At 43.8% G+C, this 27713-nt stretch overlaps 1 protein-coding gene across 1 annotated transcript in view; it reads right to left on the bottom strand.

Annotated features, from left to right (window-relative positions):
- Positions 1-27713, bottom strand: part of PRLR (prolactin receptor) — a 70486-nt gene that overhangs the window by 26208 nt on the left and 16565 nt on the right. Inside the window, exons 2-3 of the mRNA XM_005907371.3 lie at positions 4602-4718; positions 1756-1888 (exon numbers count right to left, since the gene is read on the bottom strand). Of these exons, the coding sequence (XP_005907433.1) occupies positions 1756-1888; positions 4602-4671 (203 nt within the window). The 5' untranslated portion in view covers positions 4672-4718. The remainder of the gene's footprint in view (positions 1-1755; positions 1889-4601; positions 4719-27713) is intronic.

The raw sequence follows: 27713 nt of genomic DNA, 5'->3' as shown, positions 1-27713 counted from the left end.
ACTCCAGTAGTCTTGCCTGGAGAATCCCATGGACAGAGGAGCCTGGAGGGTTATAGTCTATGGGGTCGCAAGAGTCGGACATGACTTAGCAACTAAACTACCACCACCAAGAAGGTGGTATAAAGAGTCTAGTTTTTTTTAAGTGGTATAAAGAGCCCCACTCCAGTACTCTTGCCTGGAAAATCCCATGGACGGAGGAGCCTGGTAGGCTCCAGTCCATGGGGTTGCTAAGAGTCGGGAACGACTAAGCGACTTCACTTTGACTTTTCACTTTCATGCACTGGAGAAGGAAATGGCAACCCGCTCCTGTGTTCTTGCCTGGAGAATCCCAGGGATGGTGGAGCCTCATGGGCTGCCGTCTGTGGGGTTGCACAGAGTCGGACACGACTGAAGCGACTTAGCAGCAGCAGCAGCAGCAAAGAGCCTAGTACGTCAGTATCACTGAATTTGGAGGGACAAGAAAAAACAGAGCTGGAGAAGGGCTCCCAAAGCTTCTCGACCCTGTCCATGTCAGCGAGGGGTGACTCAGGGAAGAAGTGCTGGAGAAGCAGTGGAGGAGTCACGTCAGAGCCCCAGTGACTGTGTTTCTCACCAACCCTTCCTGTCTACAGGTTGTTGTGGACTTTGTGCTATACGCCCCCTGCCAACATACACTTGAGTTTTCCATGGCCAAGGCACCGCCATCCTCAGCAAATTACCATTGGGTCATCTCAGGAGTTTCTCTTGCATCATACAAACCAGGGTGGGGTGGAGGCGGGCATGCCCAAGGCAGCAGTTATTGCACAAATGTGTTGAATTACATGTCACTAAAAAAGCTGAAAGGGGATACAAACTGCAGTATATTTCCAATTACACTCAGGTAGCCACAGAGGAGAGTGACTCTGAAAGGAGGTACTTCAGGTCCCAGAGGCTCCTCAGGCTGCTCACATGTAGACACGGGGGCTCCACGCAAGACTTGTCACACAGGTGAGCAGGCTTGTTTCACCATGCTGCTGCTTTGAGCTCCTGAGGGCTGTGTGTCTGACACCCCTTTGGGTCTCACAGGGGATGTCAGCTTTGTGTACCACTAAGTGCAGTCACTGGGAGGCAGGCCAGCTGTTCCTCCAGTAAATGTTTTCTTCACTGGGAAGGATATACAGCCATCCCTGGATTTCCAGGAGGGTCTCACTGTAACTGTGATGAACTCCTTGCCCAGAGATGGCCCTGTTGAGTTTGCACTGCAATTTTTTAGCTCCCAATACCCAATCTGGGAGATCATGGGTCCATGGATTTCCTAAGGAAAAACCTCATCTTCCTTTCCTTCTAGGGCTTGTTATTTTCTTGCATGTGAAACAAGTTCAAACAGCTAATGTACCAGAGTTGTCAAGGATTACATAATAATACTCTTAGATTGAAAAAGCAATGATTATTAAAAAAATGACAATTGGCAGAAGCTTGATAGATAAGCATCCAAAATTAACTTTGGAAACACTTATACATGACTTTGGGGTACAACTCAAGCTTATGACAGGCAACGGTAACACGGATGGATTGGTGTCACCTCATTGGTGGTGGAGTTTATGGACACGTGGGAGCTTGGCTGGGACATTAGGAGGAGGATGTGGACCTGGGCATTAGAGTCCCTTCCCCCAGTAGTGGGAGGTTATCAGTGTCCATTCAGGGAAGCACAGAAATTAACGCAGGGTCAGTGGTCCTATGGTCTGGAGGGCAAGGACACCCATGTGGAATTTGCTAGGACAGAAGAGAACATTTTACCCTTCCTTGTGGTAAGTCAGCGTGTAATTGGTAGGAAGTCCTCCATCTGCCCCAGGCTCCCACCAGCAGGTGAATGTTTCCTTTCCAGGAGACCGACATTTAACGAGCTTGGGTTTTTCAGGAGGTGACTGTCCTAGAAAAAGAAGGCACCGGAGTCTATATTAAGGTCCGTTCAACTCTTTGGCCATTCTATTGGTGACAGAAGCAGGTAGATGGGGCCAGGCCAGTGATGAGGTCTCAGGGAGAGTAGGCCTAGGGGTGGGAGGTGGGACTCAGAAGTGCCAAGATGTCAGCATCCTGCAGCATTCTTCTGTGGGCTGCCCTGAAGTTGGCAGGATTCAGAGAGAGAGAGCTTTGTGATGGGGTGTGTGTGTATGTGAGTGTGTGTGCGTGTACTGTGAGATGGAGATACCAGCAACCTAGGATCAGTGACTAACTGTAACATTTCACCAATGGTGAGCAGCAAGGGTGCGAGGGGTACACGTGGATTGAGCAGGATCTGGCCCTTCCAGAATCCCACGGTGTCTGTGGAGCGGATATGTGCCCACAGCACCAGGGTGATCATTTAAAAAGAGATTGCCTTCAGACACAAGCATCCTGTGATCATTTGCTGATCCAATGCTCATTGGACCTCTCCCCTCTGCTCACTGACCCCCATCTTTCTGCCACTCCCACATAATGAATCCAATTCTCTGCTCTTTTGCTCTTTCACTATGTTACCCGGGCTGCCCCTCTAGCTGCTTCTCCCCCCATCGTCTCCATCCCGTCCTTTCCTGCTTCACTCTTCCTTGATTCTGTTCAGCTTTGACCTATGATTCAGTCTCACAGTGTGGCTCCCATCCTCCCTGTCTCCACTTCTGAAGCTGGGTTTTCAGTCCCCTTTTTGTATGTGCTTTCCCCTCTCTCCCTGGGTCTTTATGTGGTGAGATGGCAAAGGGTTCTTTTGTAATTCTTGGCTCTTTTGGTGGGTAGGAGGCATGGGGGCTCCTAGAGGCGGCTGAGTGGGTAGCTGTTCTCCCGGTTAGGAGCTACCATCTTTATCTAGTCCCAGCTGGAAGCTAGTGGGGCTGAAAGAGGTGATGTGGAAAACCCAATGTGGATGAAGTTTTCGAGTTGCCTAGCCCCTGAAGCTTTTGGTGAGCTGGCACCCTCTTCTGTTCCTTATCTGTCAGGTCCGGGGAGGGAAAGAGTCCCTCTATCCCCAGCCATGTAACTGCAGGTGGTGTTTCATTCAGGAAATCGGGAGCAGAGAGGGGCGCTTCCAGGAGGCGATCCTTGAACCTTGGGGGCTTGTCTGTTTTCTGCCACCCTTGTCCTTCATCCCTCAGGCTGGCTCCTGAGCTAGAACTGCTAGCAAAGCAGCATCAGGACGAACAAGTTCAGAGGAGGACACCGGTGGGAAGGAGGGCACTAGGCAAAACCGGCCAGAAAGAAGAACTGACTGGAATGGGATGATGGGATACAAGGCTGGGCCAAGGTCCCCAGGCTGAGTCAGCTGGAGCCCAGCCAGCTCTTAGATCCCCTGAACACCGTCCACGCCAGCCAGTCTGGGCTTAACTCTGCCCATTTTGGAATGTTGCTTGACCTCTAGGGAATATTTCTTCAGGACAGTTTCACAGGGTGAAGTGATTTTTTGTTTTTTTTTTTCTTGTGGCTAGGGAGGAGTGTGTGAGGTGGAAGGAAAAGCTTATATTTTAAAAAACACACAAGTTTACAGCTCAATAATGAGCGTATTTAGAAGCCAATTAAGGCAACCGTTGATTATTTGGGGCTTATTTGAATACTCAAAGTTTCCATATGGATTGTACCAATCTCCACGTTCCTTTTTCTCTTCCTGAAAGCTTCTCTCTCTCACATTTCACTGGTTATTAACAGTACCTCAAGAAAACTCGAGAGGAGGGTAAAGCTGTGAAACTGTAATTAGTCAAATGTTTCTTTCACCCACTTTAGAAGAGATGGTTACAATGAACGGATGGTCTCACTTTCCCTGTAAAATGCACACAAACACAGGGACAACCACAGAAGTACTCCCCACCCCCAACACACACATGCTCAAACAGAAGAGCTCATATCAGAAACACACCCACAGATCACAGAGGAACAATATACATAGCTGCATGCTTATAGAAGTAGATACTGGTCCGCACATAGGTACATATGCAGAAATATGCACCCACAAATGGGTATGCATATAGGTACACACAGAGAAGCATTTTCAATCAGGTATGTACAGGGAAGCTAATAGATACAGAGATATACACAAGTATTCACACTTACAAATAGACATGGGTAGACACACTGAAATGTACACACACAGGCTCACACATGCTAGTCTAGTTGTAAATTTCATTTCCTGCATAACAGAGTTGGGTGTTCCTGTTTTCCACCATGTAACAGCAATCCCCTTAGATCTCTTAACTGGTTTTCAAAGATTTTTCTCACACAACTTTTCATCTGAGGTGGAGGAAACATCATTATCCTCACTTTGAAAGTGTCTAAATCCAGAGAACTAAGTTAACTGGCTCAAGGCTGCACAGCCAATAAGGGACAGAACCTGGACTGAAATTGTGATATGTCCCTGGCAGAATTGTTTCTCTGCACTCCCAGAATGAGGATGGAAGTCAGAGCATGGTGACAGGATGCGGCATTAACTGCATTCAGTCTTTTGCATTAATTTTTGCCTTCATTTTAATCCCTATAATATTGTAAATAATTGAAGAGAAGCAAATGCCATGGACATTTTCATTTCCTGTAACTGTGCTGCAAAAGGGACTGTGATGGATTCTCCCCTCCTCTCGTACAAATACCCCAGGGAGTGAAAAAGAACAGGACAGTCTCTTACTTACCATTCAGAAGGCTGACGTTGAGAAAAAGTAGCAAAATGAAAACCACTCTAGATGCTGCATTTTCCTTCATGTTGGCTCCTTCCTCTTTCCACAGGAAATAAATATATCAGAGGTTCACTGAAAGAGAAGGCACAGGCAACTTTTTGAAATGGCAAAAGTCTGATGAGGCACATGCACCACTTTATTCTGAGTGTTTGCAACTGATTCTTGCTCCTTGCTGAATGTGAATAACAAAACAGGAGGAAAGGAATGTAGGAAAATGTACCAAGGATAGCTTGGCTCAGAAGCATCGCTGTGCATACGCTGGGAAAAATTCCACCACCAGAGGTCATCCGAAGACAATGCTCAAGGTTAGCTGAGCACAAAGGGCTCCTTTGCACACACCCTAAGGAAAAATTGTTCTCTTTGCACCTCACAGTGTGAGTTGCTCAGTCGTATCTGACTCTTTGAAACCCCATGGACTGTAGCTTGCCAGGCTCCTCTGTTCACGGGATTTCTCAGGCAAGAATACTGGAGTGGGTAGCCATTCCCTTCTCCAGGGGATTTTCCTGACCCACGGTTGGAACTTGGTCTCCTGCATTGCAGGTAGATTTTTTACTGTCTGAGCCACCAGTGAAGCCACCCAATAATAGATCACCGGTTTTATGTGATACAGATTGTATGCCCTACAATAGAATTGTTCTGGGAGGGCTCTGATCTACTAGCCAAAAATAAGGCAGGCTGAAAAGTCGATGCTTTCAGTTTAACTCCCACCTGGCCCCATGGATGCCACCAAGAAAGAGGGGGAAGGCTGTCTTGAAGGTTCTGCTTCGGAAGACTCTGGAAGTGTCCTGGGTCATGGGCAAGGCTGTGAGCCATGTAGTGAACTCTAGTGGACTCCACGTGATGACTCTTACCCCTTTGGAAAAGCCTCATAAGCAAGAAATGACAAATCCCAGCAATAATTCAAAGTCCCTTGCATTTGAAGAATTAAGCAAATTTTGAACCTGCAGGGGTTGAGAGTTTTGAGAAATTTATTATTAATATTATTTTTACCCCTGGAACAATTTTCAAAGCCTCTAAATGTCCTTCTTAGAAGAAAGGATTTTGAAAGACATTTGGAAAAGACTAATTAGCCTTTTTGCACTCCAAACAACTCTTGGAAAATAATAGATTTGATGAAGTAAGTATAAACTCTTGGAAGCCCATGACTTACATTTTCCCTTTAAATTTTACATTTTTTTTTTTTTAAATCGGGGGAAGGGCATGCAGGAGCAAGGCTGCCCATCCAGGGATGTTGGAAAATACTGAATGCTGTTTGATGAGCCCTGAAAAGACCAGGCTTTGCCAACTCCTCCTGGTCGGAGGGTGGATCTCCATCTGCCAGCCAGACACCACCTAACAAACAACTTCTTGAAGTTCTTTCCACCTGCTATCATGCCCCTTGAGACATACTCAGAAATAGAATTCTCAGTGACAATACAGGTTCAGGGTTTTACGTTGGGGATTGGAACTGGAAAATGGAACAGGAAAAAGAAAGCAGCAGAAAGGGTAGAAGTTGAGAAATTATGAAGCAGAGAGACAGCAGAGTGGCCATGCCTGCCCCCGAGGATCTTAAACACTGTTGTTCTCCTAATCCAGCTTCACTGGGTCCACTGAGACCTGGAAGAGTTCTTTGTCCTGCATATCTGGTGATCTCAGCTTGGCTTGGGGATGGGTGTGCTACCCACTGACTGAAAAAGTTCTAAAATAAACTTGAAACTCTCCTAAATAACATTTTCCAATAAAAGTGCTTTCAGGAAGCATTTTATTCCGACGATATCCTGGAATCTGGTGAGTAGCCATGTGCACTTTCTGCTTTCTTGAAACCCCTGTGTCTGGGAACTGGACGCTCTCATTGTGGTCCCATTACTGTGTTTCAATAATGATTCCCAATTTACTCTGCATCTTACTCTCCAGCAGGGCAAACACAGTGCTGGGGTAACTAAACCTTCAGAGAGAAAGATAATCCCAACTGCCCACTTCTAAGGGTGCTATGCTGAATGTTAACCTGATGACCTCCTGTGGTCTCTTCCTGCACTAGGCACATCTCCCACTGTGCACGGACCATTTTTTTATGACTGGTGAACACCAGGCTGGGGATAAATTTTGTCTCATACTAAAAATAGAGTTACCATATGATTCAGCAATCTCACTCCTTGGCATTTATCTAAGATACATATACCCGAATGTCACTGTAACACTATATTCAATAGACAAGACATGCAAGCAATCTAAGTGTCCATGGACAGATGAATAGATAAAGAAGATCTGGTATGTATACACAATGGAATATTACTCAGCCATAAAAATGACTGAAATAATGCCATTTGCAATAACATGGATGGACCTAGAGATTATCATACTAAGTGAAGTAAGTTAGAGAAAGAAAAACAAATAGTATATGATATCATTTACATGTGGAATCAAAAAACGGACACAAATGAACATATTTACAGAACAGAAATAGGCTCACAGACATAGAAAACAAACTTACGGTTACCGAAGGGGAAAGTGAGTGGGGAAGGGATAAATTAGCAGTTTGGGATAAACAGATATACACTCCTATATGTAAAATAAACAACAAGGTCCTATTATACAGTACAGGGAACTATATTCAATATCTTATAATAACCTATAATGGAAGACAACCCCCCCCCAAATATTTGAATGTTTGGATCAGATATTATATTCGGATCTAAAATCTGGATCACTTTGCTGTACACCAGAAACTAACACATTTGTAAACCAACTATACTTCAATGAAAAAGTGTAGGTAACTTAAAACTTTTTTGTTTGAGTTCACTTCCCCATTGCAAGCAGGATCTTGATCAAGATTATTCATTCCAACTTGGGCTGGAACATCCAGAGTGTCCACAGACTGCTTGCTGTGATGGTTATAGTGGTAAATGGCTCCAAATGTTGGCAGTTCAACTAGGAAAAAGTGAACCTCACACCGCCACCAGAGGACAACGATCTTGGCTTCATTCCTCAATAGCTCTCTGAGTCTGACTGTGGTTTAAAAATTCAAGAATGAAAACTGAAAAGCAGGTCTGTAGCAAGTCAGCACCCTCATGCCTTGCCCATGACAAACTGCTTTGGCTTCCTTGCTTCCAAATCCTCAAAGATTCTACTATCTTTATGTTCCACCCATTATCTAATATCCCTTGTCACAGTGCTATGTCCCACTGTGGTAGAACCTCACCCTCCCCCTTCTTCCTCATTCTGTGCATCAATGCTAAGCCTGGAAAACTTCCCTTCTTCACCTTTCCCATTAAGCCAAGTCTCATCTACACAGGGCAAAACTTGAGAAAGCAGTCTGGCAGTTTTTTGTTCCTTAATGTTTATTTATTTGGGTGCATGGGCCTAGTTGCCCTGCAGCACAGGGGATCTTAGTTATCTACCCAGGGATGGAAACTTCATCCTCTGCACTGGAAGGCAGATTCTTAACCACTGGACCAACTGGGAAGTTCCAAGTCTGGCAATTTTTGCCCTGGCCACTTGCTCTTCTAAGAAACAAGACCTACTCTCCCTCATGCAAAATCAGAGCCACAGTCCCATAGCCTGGGCAGATTCCACTGTCCACAGCAGGGAGAGCATGTTGTAGGAGAGAAGGCTGGGGGAGGAGGGTCTCCTGAGAGTTAAAAATAACAGACCTGAGCTTTCACTCTCTACCCTAGGTAGACTCTATCTGCATATTCTAGCTCATCCAGCCCCTGAACCAACCCAAACACCAGAAATCTCAGTGCTACACTTTTGTGGGACTTGTTCCCAAGACCTGGAGTCAGGTGGTTCCGAGGCAAACACAATTCTCACCTTGTCTTGCCTCATTTGTCACTGTTGTTCTGATGTTCTACTCAGATTTTTGGCTGAGCTCCCCTGACTCTAGAAATGGGCCTAGCATGGAGGGCAGGGGTTCGGAGGACCTCTTGCAAGCCTAATTACCACAGACAAGCAGGGCCCCATCCAAGATTTGAATTTCTTGAAGGACTGTCACAAATGTGAAATGCACAAATCACAAGTATTCTGCTCGATGAATTATCACAAGACGGACACGTCTATGTTACAACCGGTCAAGAAACAGATCACTAATAGCATCTTAGAAATTCCCCCAGTGCCTCCTCCCCATCTCTACCCAGCCCTTTCCAAGAGCAGCCAGTTTTCTGACTTCTAACACTGAAGATTAGTTCTGCTTACTTTTGGACTTCATAGAAACATAATCATACAACATGCGTATTTTGACTGTGCGTGTCTGGCTTCTTTCATTTCACATTGTTGTATGATTCATCCTTGTTGTTACATGCAGTTTTACTAAAAATTCATTTTTAGTTCACATCATTCATCTTCACATTACACTGGAAAAAAGACCATAGTTTATTTCCTCATTCTACTCCTGATGGATATTTGAGGTTTCCAGTTTTTGATAAACTTTAAATTTTGCTAAGACTTACCAAGATTCTGATGGCAGAGGAGACCCACATACCTTATACCTGCTTTATGTTCCTTCCCAACTTTCTGTTCTCTGCCTTTAATGGTTAGGATACAAGATTTATAATCAAGATGCCATACATCTTGATTATAAATGCAAATTAAGTTTCAAATGCCTGTCTTGTCCTAAAAAAGCAAATCATCTCATTTCTTGCAACAAATTTTAAATACATCCATTCATGGTCTGAAATGTTAGGAACTGTGTTTGTTGCTTCCTTTGGGGTCTGCTGGGTCAGGTCCTTTACACTCTGGGTCTCCTTACCTGCCTGCAGCTCTACCTGTTTGATGGCCTGAGGCTAACAGAACATGGTGAGAACCCCACAGTACTTTTTGATTTCTAGAAATCTGGCTTTTGTTTCTAATACAGAATGCCAACATTTAGTTTGGAAAACAGAGGAGATAATCTGCTCAGGGTTGGGGGAGCAAGCAGCAGGAGGGATTGATTAGCTATTTCACACCAGGCTCAAGATTAGGGCCATTATACAAGCTCTGTTGTTGCTGCTGTTGTTGCTAAGTTGTATCCGACTCTTTGCAATCCCATGGATTGACAGCAGTACACCAGGCTACCCTGTCCTTCACTATCTCCCAGACTTTGTTCCAATTCATATCCATTGAGTCAGTGATGCTATCTAACCATCTCATCCTCTGTTGCCCCCTTCTCCTCCTGCCTTCAATCTTTCCCAGCATCAGGGTTTTTTCCAATGAGTCATCTCTTTGCATCAGGCAGCCAAAATATTGGAGCTTCAGCTTCAAAAACAGTCCTTCTAATGAATATACAGGGTTGATTTTCTTTAGGATTGACAGGTTTGATCTCCTTGCTGTCCAAGGGACTCTCAAGAGTCTTCTCCAGTCCTACAACTTGAAAGCATCAATTTTTTGGTGCTAAGACCATGCCAAAGCCTTTGACTGTATAGATCACAATAAACTGTGGAAAAACCTGAAAGAGATGGGAATACCAGAGCACCTGACCTGCCTCTTGAGAAACCTATATGCAGGTCAGGAAGCAACAGTTAGAAATGGACATGGAACAACAGACTGGTTCCAAATAGGAAAAGGAGTATGTCAAGGCTGTATATTATCACCCTGCTTATTTAACTTATATGCGAGTACATCATGAGAAACGCTGGGCTGGAAGAAGCACAAGCTGGAATCAAGATTGCTGGGAGAAATATCAATAACCTCAGATATGCAGATGACACCACCCTGATAAAAGCCTCTTGAGGAAAGTGAAAGAAGAGAGTGAAAAAGTTGGCTTAAAGCTCAACATTCAGAAAATGAAGATCATGGCATCCGGTCCCACCACTCCATGGGAAATAGACGGGGAAACAGTGAAAACAGTGTCAGACTTTATTTTTTTGGGCTCCAAAATCACTGCAGATGGTGACTGCAGCCATGAAATTAAAAGACGCTTACTCCTTGGAAGGAAAGTTATGACCAACCTAGATAGCATATTCAAAAGCAGAGACATTACTTTGCCAACAAAGGTCCATCTAGTCAAGGCTATGGTTTTTCCAGTGGTCAGGTGTGGATGTGAGAGTTGGACTGTGAAGAAAGCTGAGCACCAAAGAATTGTTGCTTTTGAACTGTGGTGTTGGAGAAGACTCTTGCGAGTCCCTTGGACTGCAAGGAGATCCAATCAGTCCATCCTAAAGGAGATCAGTCCTGGGTGTTCATTGAAAGGACTGATGATAAAGCTGAAACTCCAATACTTTGTCCACCTCATGCGAAGAGTTGACTCATTGGAAAAGACCCTGATGCTGGGAGGGATTGGGGGCAGGAGGAAAAGGGGACAACAGAGGATGAGATGGCTGGATGGCATCACCAACTCAATGGACATGATTTTGAGTAGACTCTGGGAATTGGTGATGGACAGGGAGGCCTGGTGTGCTGCGATTCATGGGGTCGCAAAGAGTCGGACACGACTGAGTGACTGAACTGAACTGAAGCCTTTTTTATGGTCCAACTCTCACATCCATACATGACTACTGGAAAAACCATAGCTTTGGCTATATGGACCTTCATCAGCAAAGTGATGTCTTTGCTTTTTAATATGTCGTCTAGGTTCCTCATAGTTTTCCTTCCAAGGAGCAAGTATCTTTTAATTTCATGGGTGCAGTCACTGTCAGCAGTAATTTTGGAACTAAAGAAAGTAAAATGTGTCCAAATCAATAGTCAATATCTGTAGAATAAGTGAATCACTTATTATTATGAAGCCTTAAAATTGGAAAAGCAGAACAAGAATCTAAGATAGAGGAGGAAATTCTGCAGACAGAGGAACTGGTTCTGTGGTAGTACTAACAAACTCTGGACTTGGAGTGAATTTAGTGTCCTGTCATTGACAGGGGAACCTGAAGAGGTTTTCAGGATCACATAGCAGCTTCTCTTAAATGCAGACATTGAGTGTTAGAGATGCAGTCCTGGCCCAAGGGTGTGAGGATATGAAGGTTCCAGGTCTTCCTGGGTTCAATGCAAACGTGTGCCAACAGCAACAAAGTTTATCAGTCCATAGCCCAGAAATCAGAGTTACACATTAGTCTGTGAACTTTCCAAGCCAGACTCTTGCTCATATGTCACCCATTATTGTTATTATTTTTTAATCTCTGCAGTGATCAAGTTTCCATTTTATTGCTTCTCAAACAGGTGGCCATCTCATCCCTTGTCCTGAGATACCCTTTGGTGGGGAACATCTGGCACCTTCCATAAGGGAATCACTTCTATATAAAATGACCATCCCAGTTGAACTCAGCAGTTTAGTCTGAATATCATAGCAGTGTAGACATTACTAGAAACAGTAGAGAAACTAGTAAAAAATGACCACCTCTGATTCCAGCCACCCTCTCCCTCCTCTCTTGTGAATCTCAGAACATCTTGAAGACTCTGTCTGTAAAGAGACATCTAAGCAGAGGGGATGTGTGGGGCATGGCCATGGCCATGTGCTGAAAGAGGTAGTCAATGGACAGACATTGCAACTGTGCCAACTGGAGCCAAGTTAAGGGTTGGAATCACATCTGGGGACTCATATAGAAAGACCTTCTGGCCCTTAACCTGATCGGGTCAATGGCCACAGGGTGATGCACATGCCTTTGCACAGCAGTCACTTTAATAAAACAGAATACTGAATGCTTCCCCATGGCTGGAGGCATGGCTTCCAAATCCAATTAAGCCAACACCACTCACTGGCCCCAACATCCCAGTAGGATCTTTGATCTGAGAGAGGCTTGTTTTCATTTAGCCTCCTTGGCTTGAAGGCAAGAACATGAACTGCGTGAGTTTCAATTCTCCCCAGTCAGTGCAGTCTTCAGACAGATGGTGGAAAATGCCCTTTGGCCTGACTTTCAGAGGAACTAGTTCCCCACAAGATCATCAACTAACAATAAAAAAAATCCACAAATTATACATTATGTTTTACAGTTTACAGAGCTGTTCCACAGATTTCAGTGGTTTTCAATCCAGGACTCACATTAGAACCATATAGGGAGCCATTAGATCCACATTAGAACCATGAAGCCATTTATGGATGTGAGAGTTGGACCATAAAGAAGACTGAGCGCCGAAGAATTGATGCTTTCAAACTGTGGTGCTGCAGAAGACTCTTGAGAGTCCCTTGGACTGCAAGGGGGTCAAACCCGTCAATCCTAAAGGAAATCAACCTTGAATACTCATTGGAAGGACTGATGCTGAAGCTGAAGCTCTGATACTTTGGCTACCTGATGCAAAGAGCTGACTCATTGGAAAAGACCCTGATGCTGGGAGAGACTGAGGGCAGAAGGAGAAGCAGACAACAGAGGATGAGATGGTTGGATGGCATCATTGACTCAATGGACGTGAGTTTGAGCAAACTCCAGCAGATGGTGAAGGATAGGGAAGCCTGGTGTGCTGCAGTCCATGAAGTCACAGAGTTGGACATGACTTAGCAACTGAACAACAAAGGGAGCTTATTAAAAGGACCAACTTCTACATCTTGTGCCAAGAAATTCTGATCCATTCAGAATTGGATCCATAAGCACGCGGACATTTTAACAAAGCCCTCCAGATGATTTTAATATAAAGTCAGGGCCAGGAACCACTAATGCTACCTAACACATATTATGCCTCTGCTGGGAGGCTCCCCTGGATGGGAGAGGAAACCAACTCTCAGAGAGGCTCTGCTCACCATTGCATAGCGCAGGCAGCACAGCAGAAGTGGGAACCCAGTCTGTAGACTGGGAGTCCTGCCTCAAATTAACAGCCTCAAAGACAAAATGACAAAAAATTTACATGGTGATCTATAGATTTTAAAGCACTTTCACCTCACAGTCTTAGTTTCTTCTTATAATAATCCTGTGCAGTGGGCAGGAAAGCTATTATTGTTCCCATCACTACTTCACTGCTCTCAAGTTAAAGGTGAGGAAACAGAAGCTCATAGGGGTAAGTGGTTTAAACCACCAACCTTATCTTAAAAGCCCCCAGTGTGCTCAGAACTGCATGGTGATAAAATTGACAAACCCTCATGTAGGATGCACTACATGCCAGGCACTGAGGTGTAAGTACTATGAATACATCCATTTCACAGATGAGGACCTGGGGCGCAGAGAGGCTCCATGAGTTGTCTAAGGTCATGCAGCCAGCAAGCAGTGGATGGAGGGAAAGGAACTCTGCAGTTGGGCTCCACGATCTGTGGTTGTTAAGCTTTTCACTTCTGATGGCTGCAAAGGAGCAGTGGACCCTACCTTCAAGAGGCTCCAGTGCACAGAACCCAACCGGCCATGGCTTGGTGGATAGGTCAGAGAACTTTGGGACCACAGGTTCTGAGCCATCTAAGGCATCTCTCTTTCTAGTAAATGGTTCTTTCAGCAACTCCCCCTTCCCAATCCCTGCTCTGATTCAGGGTGCTGCTGAAATCTAGGGCTGGTCCTTCAAGAGCAGTGGATGTTCTTTGGCACTGCTTCCAGAGTCTCTCCTGGGAACCACTGCTCATCCCAGGTATAATGGGTCGACATTTTTGGAGGGTGAGACCTAGGAAGTGGTACTTTTGTAAATTAAAAACTTGTATTGGAATACAATTGTGTAGCAGGCTTCCTAGATGGCACGAGTGGTAAAGAACCTGCCTGCCAAGGCAGAAGAAGTAAGAGATGTGGGTTCGATTCCTGAGTTGGGAAGATTCTCTACAGAAGGGCACAGGAACCCACTCTAGTACTCTTGCCTGGAGAATCCCAAGGTCAGAGGAGCCTGGCAGGTTGCAGTCCATGGGCTCACAGAGTTGGAAATGACTGAAGTGACTTAGCAAGGCATGACATAATTGTGCAGCATTAGCTAAAACCTCTATCAAGTCACAAACCAATCATTTCTTTCCTGTGATGGGAACAATTAAAATCTAGTCTCTTAGGAACTCTGAACTTTATAATACATGGTTGTCTATAATCATTATTCGGTGCACGTGATCTTCAGGGATTATTTATCTGATTGCCAGTTGGTACCAGAACTGGCATTTAAACAAACATTTAGATGATTCTTACGAAGCCTCAGTTCTAGCATAAAGGACTAGGGAAGGCAGATACTGGTTAGGAGATAGGATTGCATCTTCCTCCATCCTCTGGGCCCGGAAAGGGCACTTTCCTAAAAGGACTGCATTGAACTGGGTGTTTCTTATGAGAAGGGCTATGAGGTCTAAGGGACTATCCCTCAGGGGTGGAGGTTCACACCAGGGAGCAACTGTTACATTTTCAGGAATGCTGTAAGCCAGTGGGCTTCAGGTTGGTAGCTTGAAATCAGTCAGAGCAGCCATTGTATAAATTCCCACACTTATATGATGGGAATTGGCAAAATCAGAATTTTTTTTCTTCTTCTTTTTACCTTCTCTTGGGAGAACACTTGTTAAGCATTGAAGCAGCACACCCCTAACTCCACCTCCCCAGGCTCAGAGTCCCCACAGGTAAGAGGAGGGCTTAAAAGTGAGTGAAATTGCTCAGTCATGTCCGACTCTTTGTGACTCCATGGACTGTCTCCTACCAGGCTCCTCAGGCGACAGTCCATGGAGATTTTCAGTCAAGAGGACTGGAGTGGGTTGCCATTTCCTTCTCCAGGGGATCTTCCTGACCCAGGGATCAAATCTGGGTGTCCCACATTGCACACAGACGCTTTACCATCTCAGCCACAGGGAAGCGTCAAAACTTTCAGGCCAGCTTAATGCAGGTTTGCAGACACCTTTTTGTATGGGGGAGACGTCATGGATCCCAGCTCCCTTCCTTCTTCTCTTTCCTCTCATCTGCCTTCCTGTCTGTGCTGACTGAACCCTGCTCTCCTCAGAACCTGGTCAGACTGCCCTTATTGCTGCCTCTGACAGTTGAGGCTGTGAGGTTATTATTTTCCTACTTCCTGTTGACGTCTACAATCTAAGGTTAGCAAGACCTCCAGTTGCTTAACAGGTTAGCTTTCTTATTATGGTACAGAAACCAAAATCAAATCAAACAAAAAACCAACCATACAAAAAACCCCAGTAACCATAACCTAAGAACTCAGCTCACGTTGACCCTTGTTTTTGTGCCTCCCATGGTCGCCTGGGGTTCTCTGATAGAACCTTTTCAGCCTGGGTCTATTCACTCAGCCTGGAGCATGCCCTGACCTGCCCGGCCACCTTGCCCACGGCTCTCCACAGCGGGGAGCCACTTGAGCTCTACCAGGAAGTTCTTGGGTGAATGTCCATCCGTGAGAGAAGCCCAGGGAAGGCTTGCATTGGGTTCCATTCCTGGTGCTGGGATCCTGCCTGGTCAGTGGTCAAGACCCTAGTTCTCCACAAACCAGGCCCTTCAGACTGATTCTCTGCTCAATGCCCAGATCAGTGGGCATGGAGAGTCACAGATAATGGACCAGTGACTCCTAGGGCTGGCCTGCATCCCACATTCTGCCGGCCCCAGTTTCCACGGTGTGTGACCAGACCATCTTTCTGGCAGAATTCCCACATACTGCCTCCTCGCAGCTCAGTTGGTCACCTATCTGCCTTCTGGCTGTCCTTCTCACTGTCCGTCCACTCTCCTGTTCTTCTTGGAGGACTGATTGGTTTCAAGGTCCTGGTTCCTCTTGGTCTGATTGCTTTCATTCCTAGAGAGCGGGAAAACACCTCTCTGCATTCTTGATATCAGTTAGAATTAATCTCTGCACATTTGCAAAAGCTTCACACTTTCCCATTTCCTCCATTCCCTCATTTCTCAGTAAATCTATTAGCTGTTTTCACATCTGGCTCACTTCCCCTTCAAAATATGCTCAGCCCTGTGTAATGTGCACGTGCAAGCACATAGACCAGTGTGTGTGTGTGTGCTCAGTCAGTCATGTCTGCAGAGTCGTGTCTGACTCTTTGTGACCTTATGGATTGTAGCCCAGAAGGCTCCTCTGTCTTCGGGATCCCCCAGGCAAGAATATTGGAGTGGGTTACCATGCCCGCATCCAGGGGATCTTCCTGACTCAGGGATTGAACTGGTGTCTCCTGCATTGCAGGCAGATTCATTACCCACTGAGCCACCTGGGAAGGCCCACACAGATTAGTAATAACAGCTCAAATCGGCCCCCTTCCTCCCACTCCCAGCCCAGAACAGGTGAGCATTTATTACCACATGATCCCTGCATATTCCCAGAAAAAACCCCTAAACCCCTCAGTCATTTAAAGAGAAAATCATGGTTGTATCCTCTTCCACACTGAAGGAGAGTCATTGGTGGAGCCGGAAGTGGCGCAACCACATGACAGGAAGAGGAGTGGGATTCAACCGGAAGATCAGTTTGAATTATGTCAGGGAGACAAGCAGCCTGGCTAAGGCCGAGTAATAAGATAACTTATTTGATATCTCACTGGGAAGACTGAATATGCTTGAATATTCATTCATTCATTCACTCATCAAATATTTATCTCCCTCACCTCCTTCAGGCCACTGCTTGCTGACACCTTATCAGCAAGACCTTTGTTGACTAGTCTTCAAACTATCTTCAGCACTGCTCCACTTTCCTCATCCCCTGCCTTGCTTCACTGTTCTCTACAGCATATACCATCATCTGACCTATGATATTTTTCCTTATTATTATTATTTGTTGTTGTTGTTGATGGTGTGTGTCTCTCCACTAGGCTGTAAGATCTGCGAGAGAAGAAATCATGCAGGATAGTGCTTAGGACAGTGGCTTAAACCCCAGTGATCTCAGAATGTTCAGTTCTGTGTATGTTCCAGAAAACACATCACGTCTTACTGAAACTACATCTGTCCATTCCAGAGGGAACTGGTTTCCTTGCTCCCCTAAAATCAGCATATCAGCAACCAATTAATCCATGGTGCTAGAATTCTCCCATCCCTATTTCTTTCAGAATATTTAAGAAGAGAGATTTTGGAACCAATTATCTGAGTTGGAATCTTGTTGTCAGTTGCTAGATGTGTGATCACAGTTTACTTGCTTAAATTCTCTGTGCTATAGTCTCTCTAAAATGGGAATACAGAAAGGATCAACCTTCCTTAGAGCTATGATGAAGATTCAATGAGTTAGTATTTGTAATGGGCTTAAATAGTGCCCAGTCTACAGTGAGGACTATATAAATATTTGTTAAATTTTCTCCATTCCCCCACTGTTGACCACTTCTCCCTCCTAACTCTCTCCCACCCAAAAACTTCCCACAGCAGAAGAACTAAGATAGAGTGGCTTCCTCTCCATTAGAACTGTTACAGTTAGTATTTCAGTGGAGGCGATGGGGATGTGAGCTAACTGGACTATAGTCCCTACCTCTGTGCTCCCTCCCAGTCAGAGGGTTCTATACTCCTATCCATTGGCACTGGACACACTCTTGTGTGAATGAAGAACAAAGAGCCTGCTCAGCACTCAACTCTACAAAGATGAAGTTGCCAGCCACTTCAATGAATGATTGACAGTGTACCCTGAGAAGAATTCAGGATGGAAAACAGGATGAGGCACTTAGATTTGGAAAAACAGCCCCTTGGACAGTTAGATGTATAGCTCACATGTGCATGCACTCTAAGTCCCTTCAGTCATGTCTGACTATTTGCAACCCTATGGACCGTAGCCCGCCAAGTTCGTCTGTCCAGAGATTCTCCAGGCAAGGGTCCTGGAATGGGTTGCCATGCCCTCCTCCAGGAGATCGTCCCAACACAGGGGATCAAACCCACATCTCTTATGTCTCTTGCACTGGCAGATAGCTACTTTTCCACTAGTGTATAGCTCAGGGTGGGTTTTAATGAATACAGGTTCTTGCATCTTCCCACACATAGAAGAGCAATAAAATTACACTTGAGATAGCCATTCTTTATGACCAGCAGTAATTTTTTTCAATTATTATTGAAATATAGTTGATTTACAATGCTGTATTAGTTTCAGGTGTATAGCAAGGTGATTATATATATATATAATATTATTATATAATTATTTATTTTATATATAATTTTAAAAATTATATATTTATGTATATCATATATATATAAAAGATAAAGAAATGTAATAACCTCAGATATACAGATGACACCACCCTTATGGCAGAAAGCAAAGAGGAACTAAAGAGCCTCTTGATGAAAGTGAAAGAGGAGAGTGAAAAAGCTGGCTTAAAACTCAACATTCAAAAAACGAAGATCATGGCATCTAGTCCCATCACTTCATGGCAAATAGATGGAGAAACAGTGGAAACAGTGACAGCCTAGACAGCATATTGGAAAGTAGAGACGTTACTTTGCCAACAAAGTTCCATATAGTCAAAGCTATGGTTTTTCCAGTGGTCATGTATGGATGTGAGAGTTGGACTATAAAGAAAGCTGAGCGCCTAAGAATTGATGCTTTTTAACTGTGGTGTTGGAGAAGACTCTTAAGAGTCCCTTGGACTGCAAGGAGATCAAACCAATCAATCCAAAAGGAAATCAGTCCTGAATATTCATTGGAATGACTGATGCTGAAGCTGAAACTCCAAAACTCTGGCCACCTGATGCAAAGAGCTGACTCACTAGGAAAGACACTGATGCTGGGAAAGATTGAAGGCAGGAGGAGAAGGGGACGACAGAGGGTGAGATGGTTGGATGGCATCACCGACTCAAAGGACATGAGTTTGAGCAAGCTCCGAGAGATGGTGAAGGACAGGGAAGCCTGGCGTGCTGCAGTCTATGGGGTCACAAAGAGTCAGACATGACTAAGCGACTGAACAACATATATATTCTTATTTAGATTCTTTTTCATTATAGGTAATTACAAGATGTTGAGTAGAGTTCCCTGTGCTATACCGTAGGTCCTTGTTACTTATACATACTTACTGTTTTATACATAGCAGTGTATGTATTTCAGCAGCAATATTTTGCAAGCTGTATGCTGAATTGCACGTATTTTTCCCAGCCAAAATTCATATATAAACTTTCTCCTCCTTTACGTCTTCAGAAGAGTTCTCTCCCCGAGAGGCTGTCTCCTGGGTTATAGTCCGCAGCAACGTCCTTGAAGAAAATCTAAACTCACAACTCTTCCATTGTGAGTCATTCTTTAAGGCATCACCTGCACCCTGTGTGTGTGGGTGGAGTTGCACTTCTCATCTCTATGACTTTGGACTTGACCACGTGAAAAGCTCTAGTCAACGGAGAGGGAAGGGTTGTGATTGTTTTTGTTGTATCCGAACAGAAGCCTTAAATACAACTGCAAACTACTGTATTTATTGACTGAGGCCTTCCTGCTCTTGTTCTCAGGTTTTCCACATGGTGCCTCCTTCCTCCATCTGGGTTTCAGAATGAGAAAACAGGTGGAACCCAGATAAGCCAGCTCAGTCCAGCCCATCCCAGCAGAGCCATGGCCAACCTGCAGCTAAGCCATAGTCCTTACGTAAGGTGAGCAAAAAGGAAACGTGTTGTAAGCTACTGAGGGAACACCGTTTTGTTATCATCGCAGAACTGGCTAATCAAGGGCAAGAGCAGTAGAAGGAGAACATATGTTTTGCAAGACTGTTCAAGCAAGATTATTTTTTCATAGAGGGGTCTCTGTATGTGTTACATATGTGTCTATGAGTATACTGTTCATCCAGACACAAAACAACTTTGCCATAAAAATAATCACTCATATTGGTAATAACCTTGTCTACTATGTATATTTTAACTTCTAGAAAGGTGGGCTTGGGGAGTGAGAAGTTAAAATAAAATAAAAAATACACTGTTGATCAACTAGCATTACCTCTCTGGCACCCTGTTTATTTGTCTCAGGAGGAAACGAACAGCAGGAGTTCTAGAAGCATGGCATTTTGGATACAAAAGAGGCCAAAAGACTTGAAAGGATTCTGATCCAATATCTCCCTTTTACACGGTTGGCAACTAAGGCCTGGAGAGATGAAGTGTTTTTGCCTAGTGCCTGACGGGAGACTCTTTAGAGCACAGACAGCAGGCTGTGTACACATCTGAGGAAGTTACAATGTCTAAGAAGAAATTGAGAATGTGGCAGAAGCATTTTTCCTCTCTAATTCCTGCTTTTTCCTGTACCTCAGTTAGTTAGAATGCTGGGAGCCCACAGGAGTAGCAAAAGCTTCTAATGTTCACCAGAATTTGGTTCTCCTTTTCCTTTGGGCAGAGAGTTAAAGTTTGCTTCATTGACTCCCCTGTAGTTAGAATCAAGTGAAGGAGTTGGGGCCTCTGAAATGGGCAGATGTACTTCTCGTCTAGTCCTGGTCTTTTAAGATATTCACGTATTCTCTCTCTCTGATCCATTACTGCCCAGAGGAAAATGAAATTGGAGACTTCAGTCTTAAGGGCTTAGTACAGCCCACAGATAGAGGAATCCTGCATCTTCTGCTGATGCCTATTGCACTGGGACTTGGGTGTGAAACAAACTTCTGGTCATTAAGCTTCTGAGACAAAGAGAGGTTGGGTGTTATAACGACTACTCTTATATAGCATAACTTATCCAGGGATAATCCAAAGACAGTAAGCGCAACTTAGTTTAAATGGTAATTACCATATTTAACTGAGGAGAAGAGCTGTAAATAGGAAAGAAGCCTTTGACCTCTGGCCCATGGTCACTGCTGTATCTTGACCATCATCATCAAAGTCTCAGACTAACCTCTGCCTTGCTTCCTCTGCATTTTCAACCCCCACCCACTATACTGTCACATTAATATGTGTCCACAGGTGTTCTCCATCACTTGTTGGATGGCTGACTGACTGCTTTTACAAAGCCATATACAATTTATTATTTTGATTCACAGATCCACTGAAAGAGCACTTGACCTTGAGCTCTATAACACATTCTTCCCATTAATCAACAGGCGTTCCCTATCATTGAGGGATATGTTCTGATACCTTATGGATTCCTCCAAAAAAGCTGTTCAGATACATCAATTTGAAATGTAGGAGAGATGGGTGACAAAGTCAATGGAGAGGTAGTTGCTGGATAAGTGAGCTTAAATAGTGATACACTTCTGTAGTGCAAAGTAAGACAATTGCACTTAGAAAAAACAGATAAAATATGCTTAATATCTTGAAAGGAAAGTGCTATTGTCAATCATAAAAGAATCCCTCCATAGATTTCTTAATAAGTCCACCACCCCATTAGTGTGCATTGACAAACAGTAGGCCTAACTCCCAATTGGTTGCTAGGTTTCCGTGCAATGTATTTGCATTTGGAAATAGAGTGGGCTTATGCAAATATGACAGAAGGTGAAGAAGAACTAAAAAGCTTCTTGATGAAAGTGAAAGAGGAGAGTGAAAATGTTGGCTTAAAACTCCACATTCAGAAAACTAAGGTCAAGGTATCTGGTCCCACCACTTCATAGCAAATAGATGGGGAAACAAAGGAAACAGTGTCAGACTTTATTTTGGGAGGCTCTAAAATCACTGCAGATGGTGACTGCAGCCATGATATTAAAAGATGCTTGCTCCTTGGAAGAAAAGCTATGATCAACCTAGACAGCATACTAAAAAGCAGAGACATTACTTTGCCAACAAAGGTCTGTCTAGTCAAAGCTATGGTTTTTCCAGTAGTCATGTATGGGTGTGAGAGTTGGACTGTAAAGAAAGCTGAGGGCTGAAGAATTGATGCTTTTGTACTGTGGTGTTGGAGAAGACTCTTGGAATCCCTTGGACTTCAAGGAGATCAAACTAGTCTATCCTAAAGGAAATTAGTCCTGAATATTCATTGGAGGACTAATGCTGAAGCTGAAGCTCCAATACTTTGGCCACCTGATGTGAAGAATTGACTCATTGGAAAAGACCCTGATGCTGGTAAAGATTGAAGGCATTAGGAGAAGGGGATGACAGAGGATGAGATGGTTGGATGGCATCACCAACTCAATGGACGTGAGTTTGAGCAAGCTCTGGGAGTTGGTGATGGACAGGGAAGTCTGGCGTGCTGCAGTCCATGGGGTTGCAAAGAGTTGGACATGACTGAGTGACTGAACAGAATTGATGCAAATATCTGCATATTTGGCTGCCATGACATTGGCCTGGCAGAAGCCAGTATATCACTGTTGACTCACCATTTTACAATAATAACATCACCTTTTTTGTACAACATGTAATTGGTGTGTCTTCCAGACAACTCTCTCTGAGACTTCCAAGGGGAAAAAAAAAGATTAGGAAGTCAGCATCTAAAAACTTAATTTCTCCTTATCTTTGTAAACACTCTTCTTGGAATATTATCCATAATGATCTTTTTTTTTTTTTCCCATCCCTGGTCAGGTAGATGTCCCATCCTAAGCTTCTCAACTCAGCTTCAGAGACAGAGATTAATTTTAATACTACAACAAGAACAATATAATCTGGAAGGGAAGTTTGTTGGTTTGCTGATGCCTCCAGTTTTGTCAATTACCAACTTATTAAGTCAAAATATAAACAGTGATGGATGCTTTTCATGGGAGTGCCTCAACAGAGGGTCTGATCTGCACCTAGATGTCTGGAATGCCTTTCTGAATGTCCTTGATTGCTCAGAAACCCATTATAATCCCCGCCTTTGCCTTCAAGTTCTGTGCCGATGCCAGGCACACGGAGCTCAAGTGGGGCCAGTGAGTCAGTCTGGGAATAGCAGCAGCTCATGTTCATTTTAATACCTGGTGGAGTTCAGAAGATGAGTTTCCTGCTTAGGAGCAGTCTTCGGGAGCACTTATATGCTGAGCAACTATCACGCCATCCTCCTTCTCCCTCTTTACCCTCTGGACATCACACTTAGCTGCATGTCACTTCACGGGTTAACAGGAGCAAGGGTTCTATGGGTAGACAGGAACCACATTCCATGGTCCAGACAATTGGCCAAATCCCTTAGGAAGCATTTCTGTCTTTCTCTCCAGAGTTCCTCTTCCTGCCAGCTGCCTTGACTTGCCCCTTTATTTTCCTTCTACTCTGCTCTAAACCCCAAGCCATCTTGTTCTTCCTCAGCTTGTATGTCTCTGACTAAAATACCAGGATGATTTCTAGAGAAATTATAAATATTGCGTGTTCCTCAAAGTATGCCTCGTGGGAGTGGGGGTTCTCAGCCTTTCTATTATGTGGCTTGTTAGAGTCTTCCCCCCACTGAAGTGGCTCCCATTCTATGTAGGCATGGGGCTGCGGGGAAAATGTGATTTCTCCATGCTGTTTCAGAAGCAATAAAGATTGATACATGGCTGCCCACTTGAAAGCCCAGCTGCCTCCTCATCTTCAATTTCAGCTTTCCTGTCTTGAGGCAGAGACTTCCTTGGGTCTCCCCAAAGTGGGGGATGCACAGTCCACAGAGCACCAGGACTGGATCCCATCAAGAACTGATTATGAATCTTGATTTATCATTCTTCCTGAACCCACCCAGACCAGTATTTCATGGGTATCAAGAACTGTGTTTATGTTTTTTTTCTTCTATATTCCTCATACTTAATACAAAGCTCAATGCATAAAAGGTACTCAGTAAATGGTTTTGAATGAACGAAACGTACTTGGTGTTGGTTGCATTTAGAGGGAAGTTGGGAAGGATTTTACTCTCTAATGGGCTACAAGTCATTGGCATACATTGTTGAGAGAGGTAATGCTTTGTCTATCTTGGGTGGTCTAAAAAATTGATAATAATAACAATGTGTGTTTTAATTGGATTTAAAATTTTCAAAGTATTTTCTTATAAAATATTTTATCTTTTTCCCCAACCCCATGGGATTTCAAGATGGATCACTGAGTTTGCAAGTGCTTCTGGCTGTTCAACAGTAGAGGCAGAACTGGTGCCTTGCCTTTTTAGAGTAAACTGGTGTAATTTTTCTGGTAATATGTGTTAAAAGCCTTAAGAGTGTAGATACACTTTGACTTACAAAATATACTTCTAGAAATTCATCACAAATGAACAGAGATATGAAAAAACAATTTTGTATACACACACACACACACAAATCCTCCCATGCTATTTATAAAAAAGAATATTGGGAAATCTAAATATCAAATCATAAAGGCTTATTTAACTAGATCATGTGTGGTGTTAGTTGCTCAGTCGTGTCTGACTCTTCTGCGACACTGTAGACTGTAACCCACCAGCTTCCTTTATCCCTGGGATTCTCCAGGCAAGAATACTGGAGTGGCTTGCCATTTCCTCCTGCAGGGGATTTTCCTGACCAAGTGATCGAACCCAGGTTCTCCTGCATTGCAGGCAGATTCTTTATCATCTGAGCCACCAGGAAAAATCATGGTATAGATATACAGCAAAATATTATTTAATCTTTAAAATAATGTGACTGAACTTTAATCATATGCAAATAAGTGGAAGAAATAAGATAACTGGGTACAGAAATTGGATGTGCTTGAGCTTAATCCTAACAATATGTGTTTCTACATGTGCACAGAAGAAAAACTGGGAATATACTTAACTATACGCACCCAGTATATCTGCAGGGGTTATCTCTGGGAGGATGATTCTGAAATTATAAAATATTATTTCAGTAATAAAATATTACTAGAATACTTAAATAAAATAAAAAGTTACTACTTTCATAATTGAGGGAGAACACCTCAATAAAACTGTTAACACCATAAAAACAATCTCTTCATGAAAACCTGGCATTTTAGGGTGTAAATACATGGATGAAGTCCCATTGATGGTGGGGTACAGAAACTGCTTCTCTGTGTTGCAGCAAAATTTTCAGCTGTTGACAGCCAGCTTCCTAGTGTTAATCAGTGTGTGAGTCTGAGGACATGGCCCATCTCTTGGGCAATAAAGATGGGATAGTCTTGCTCACATTGTTTTTAAGAACTTGCTCTGTTTTTCAGAACTCCATAACTACGTCCATCTTAGAGTTATTTAAAATCCCCAGGGGCAACTAGCCATTATTTGCCATTAAACTTCTAACAAGTGGATGAGAGGCAGTTTCATGGAAAAACTCCTTTTGTAGAGCCTCAAAGAAGGGTGGGGTCATCTTATTAAAATACAGTTCAAGAAGTTCATTTGGGTTCTCTATGGAGAACTGGGTACTTGTTTTACCCTGGCCCTTCAGTTTCTGGGCATCCTTGGTATGAAAAGCAAGAGGAACTGGAACGTTGAAGTACAGAAAAGAGGGAAAGAAGGTGAAAAAAATGGGAGCATCTGAAAGTCCAAAGGGTGGTTAGGAAGAAGGGCAGCTGAAGGGTTCGTGGGTTAAGCCTACAGCCAGAAATCTGAGCATCTCAGCATATCCTGAAACTATTTCTGGTGCCAGTCTCTCGCTCCCCTCACTTTGCTCCATCTTGTACCAGCACATCTTGTCTCTACATGATTTAATCACACATTCTCACTCTTGTACAATATGTTCTTTCAAACTTCTTCATTCAGAGCATCAAGGATACTTACCCAGCAGGATAATTACTTGTCTCTCTTACTGGCTCATATTTACTCTGTTTTATTCTTTTCTTTTTACTCATCTTCCCTCAGGAGACCTCTCTCGACAAAAAAGCCACCTGTCCAATCAAAGATGTAACAGCTAGAGACCTGAGCTGGCTAGATCTGCAGGGACAGCAAAAAGTACTCCCAGAGAAGACTCATTGAGAGAAAAAGGGAGGAGAATGGGAACCAAGATTCACCCTCTTCTAATGCATTTTCAGAAAACCTCAAGGTGAACCTAGTTTAGTGACTGGAACAACAATCCATTCACCCATTGAACCATCAGTCCATCCATCTATCCATTCATCCACCCATCCATCCACCTTCAAATGTCCACTGAGCATCTCTGAAGCACCAGGCATGAGCAGGGTCCTGAGAATATAGCCTTTTGTTAAAGCAATCCTCTTAGTACTCAGGCTGGTAGAGAAGAGAAAAGCTAGTAAAACATTTTAGTGTAAATGACACAAGTATTAACAAGGACTCCACAGGGGCCACGAGAGCCAACAGTGAGCAGATTTAACCTTCTCAAGAAGGTTGGGGCTTCCTTGGGGTGGTGCCTGAGGGATGATGAGGAGAAAGCCCCATTTGCTTCTCTATTCACAGCCCTGCATATAACTGGGCATGGCGGATGCTCCTGGTTGCTTCTCCAGCAACCATTTCCCCTTTGTTTTCACACACAGAGCTCAGTTTTGTCATCTATGAGCCGTCCAGTTCCAGAGAAAGAAGAGGTTATCAGTCTACAGGAACCATGGTAATCTAACTTTTCATTTGTCTGTGATTGGTTTAGGAATGGTTATCCCACCCAGTTCTGGCCACTGAGACATGGCAGAAATCTTCTGGGATCTACTGGTGAAGATGTTCTTCCTCCTTGGTCAAAAGAGAGAGTGAGGAGGAAAAGTCTCCCCAAATGGAAAGAGTCTGGGTCCTTGATGTTACTGTGAGTTGCTGAAGCAAAGCTGGGACTGGTTTTCTCAGGACTACTTTAGTGAGTGTTATATGCTCATTATTTAGCCCGGTTTTAGCCAGGCATCTGGCCTTGGGGGGAAAATTTCATCAAATGTTGGCATGGAAAGCTCAGTGGTCTAATTATATATGGGTATGTTTTCAACACTAGTGGCTTACAGTTGGAAAAGGTTGACATTGGCTGGGAACTATTAGGATGATGCTATGAAGAGAAGAGACAAAGTAGCATGTGGCCAGGAGTATTGTGTTATTTGGGCACATTTAAAGTAATCCTTTCTTCACTACTGCTTTATATGTTTGATTATCATTTTGATTTTTTCTTTTCAGTTCTCTGGACAATGGCATATTTAGTGCTGGGACTCATTAGAAGTAAAATCCAGTAATTACTCTGTCTTTTGATCTGTTGTTTGAGTGTGCATGCTCTGACAAAGGAAATATGGAATCTCACTGGTCATTTAGCCAGGTATATAAATGATTCCCACATCATGAGACATTTTCTCAAATTTGAGAAAAATCATAAATATTTGGTACCAGCTATTAGATGTCCTATAAATAAACTCATCTGGTTCAGTTTTCTGGATTCTTCTCTAGCAAACAAAATCCACCTGCATGTTTCAGGGTCTCGAACCATGGACTCAAAGTCTCAGGAGCCAAAAGAACTGTATCTTCCTGTGTCTCAGGCACAGGAAAACACAGTCAACAGCTCTGCTGCCTGGGCTGCCTTGAGCACCACTTCCTCTGATATTGTCTGGGAGGGTCTTCCGGGAAAAGTTCCTTCAGTGTTCTCAGTCTAGCCCCTTGTTTGGCTGTTCTCAGGGATCAGTTGATAAAGAATCTGTCTGCCAATGCAGGAGATGGGGGTTTGATTCC

Source organism: Bos mutus, chromosome 20 (assembly GCF_027580195.1).
Source record: "Bos mutus isolate GX-2022 chromosome 20, NWIPB_WYAK_1.1, whole genome shotgun sequence".
In the NCBI taxonomy this organism is placed as follows: Eukaryota; Metazoa; Chordata; class Mammalia; order Artiodactyla; family Bovidae; genus Bos; species Bos mutus.
Note: the sequence above shows the minus strand (reverse complement) of the source record. Positions and strands in the feature narration are given on the sequence as shown.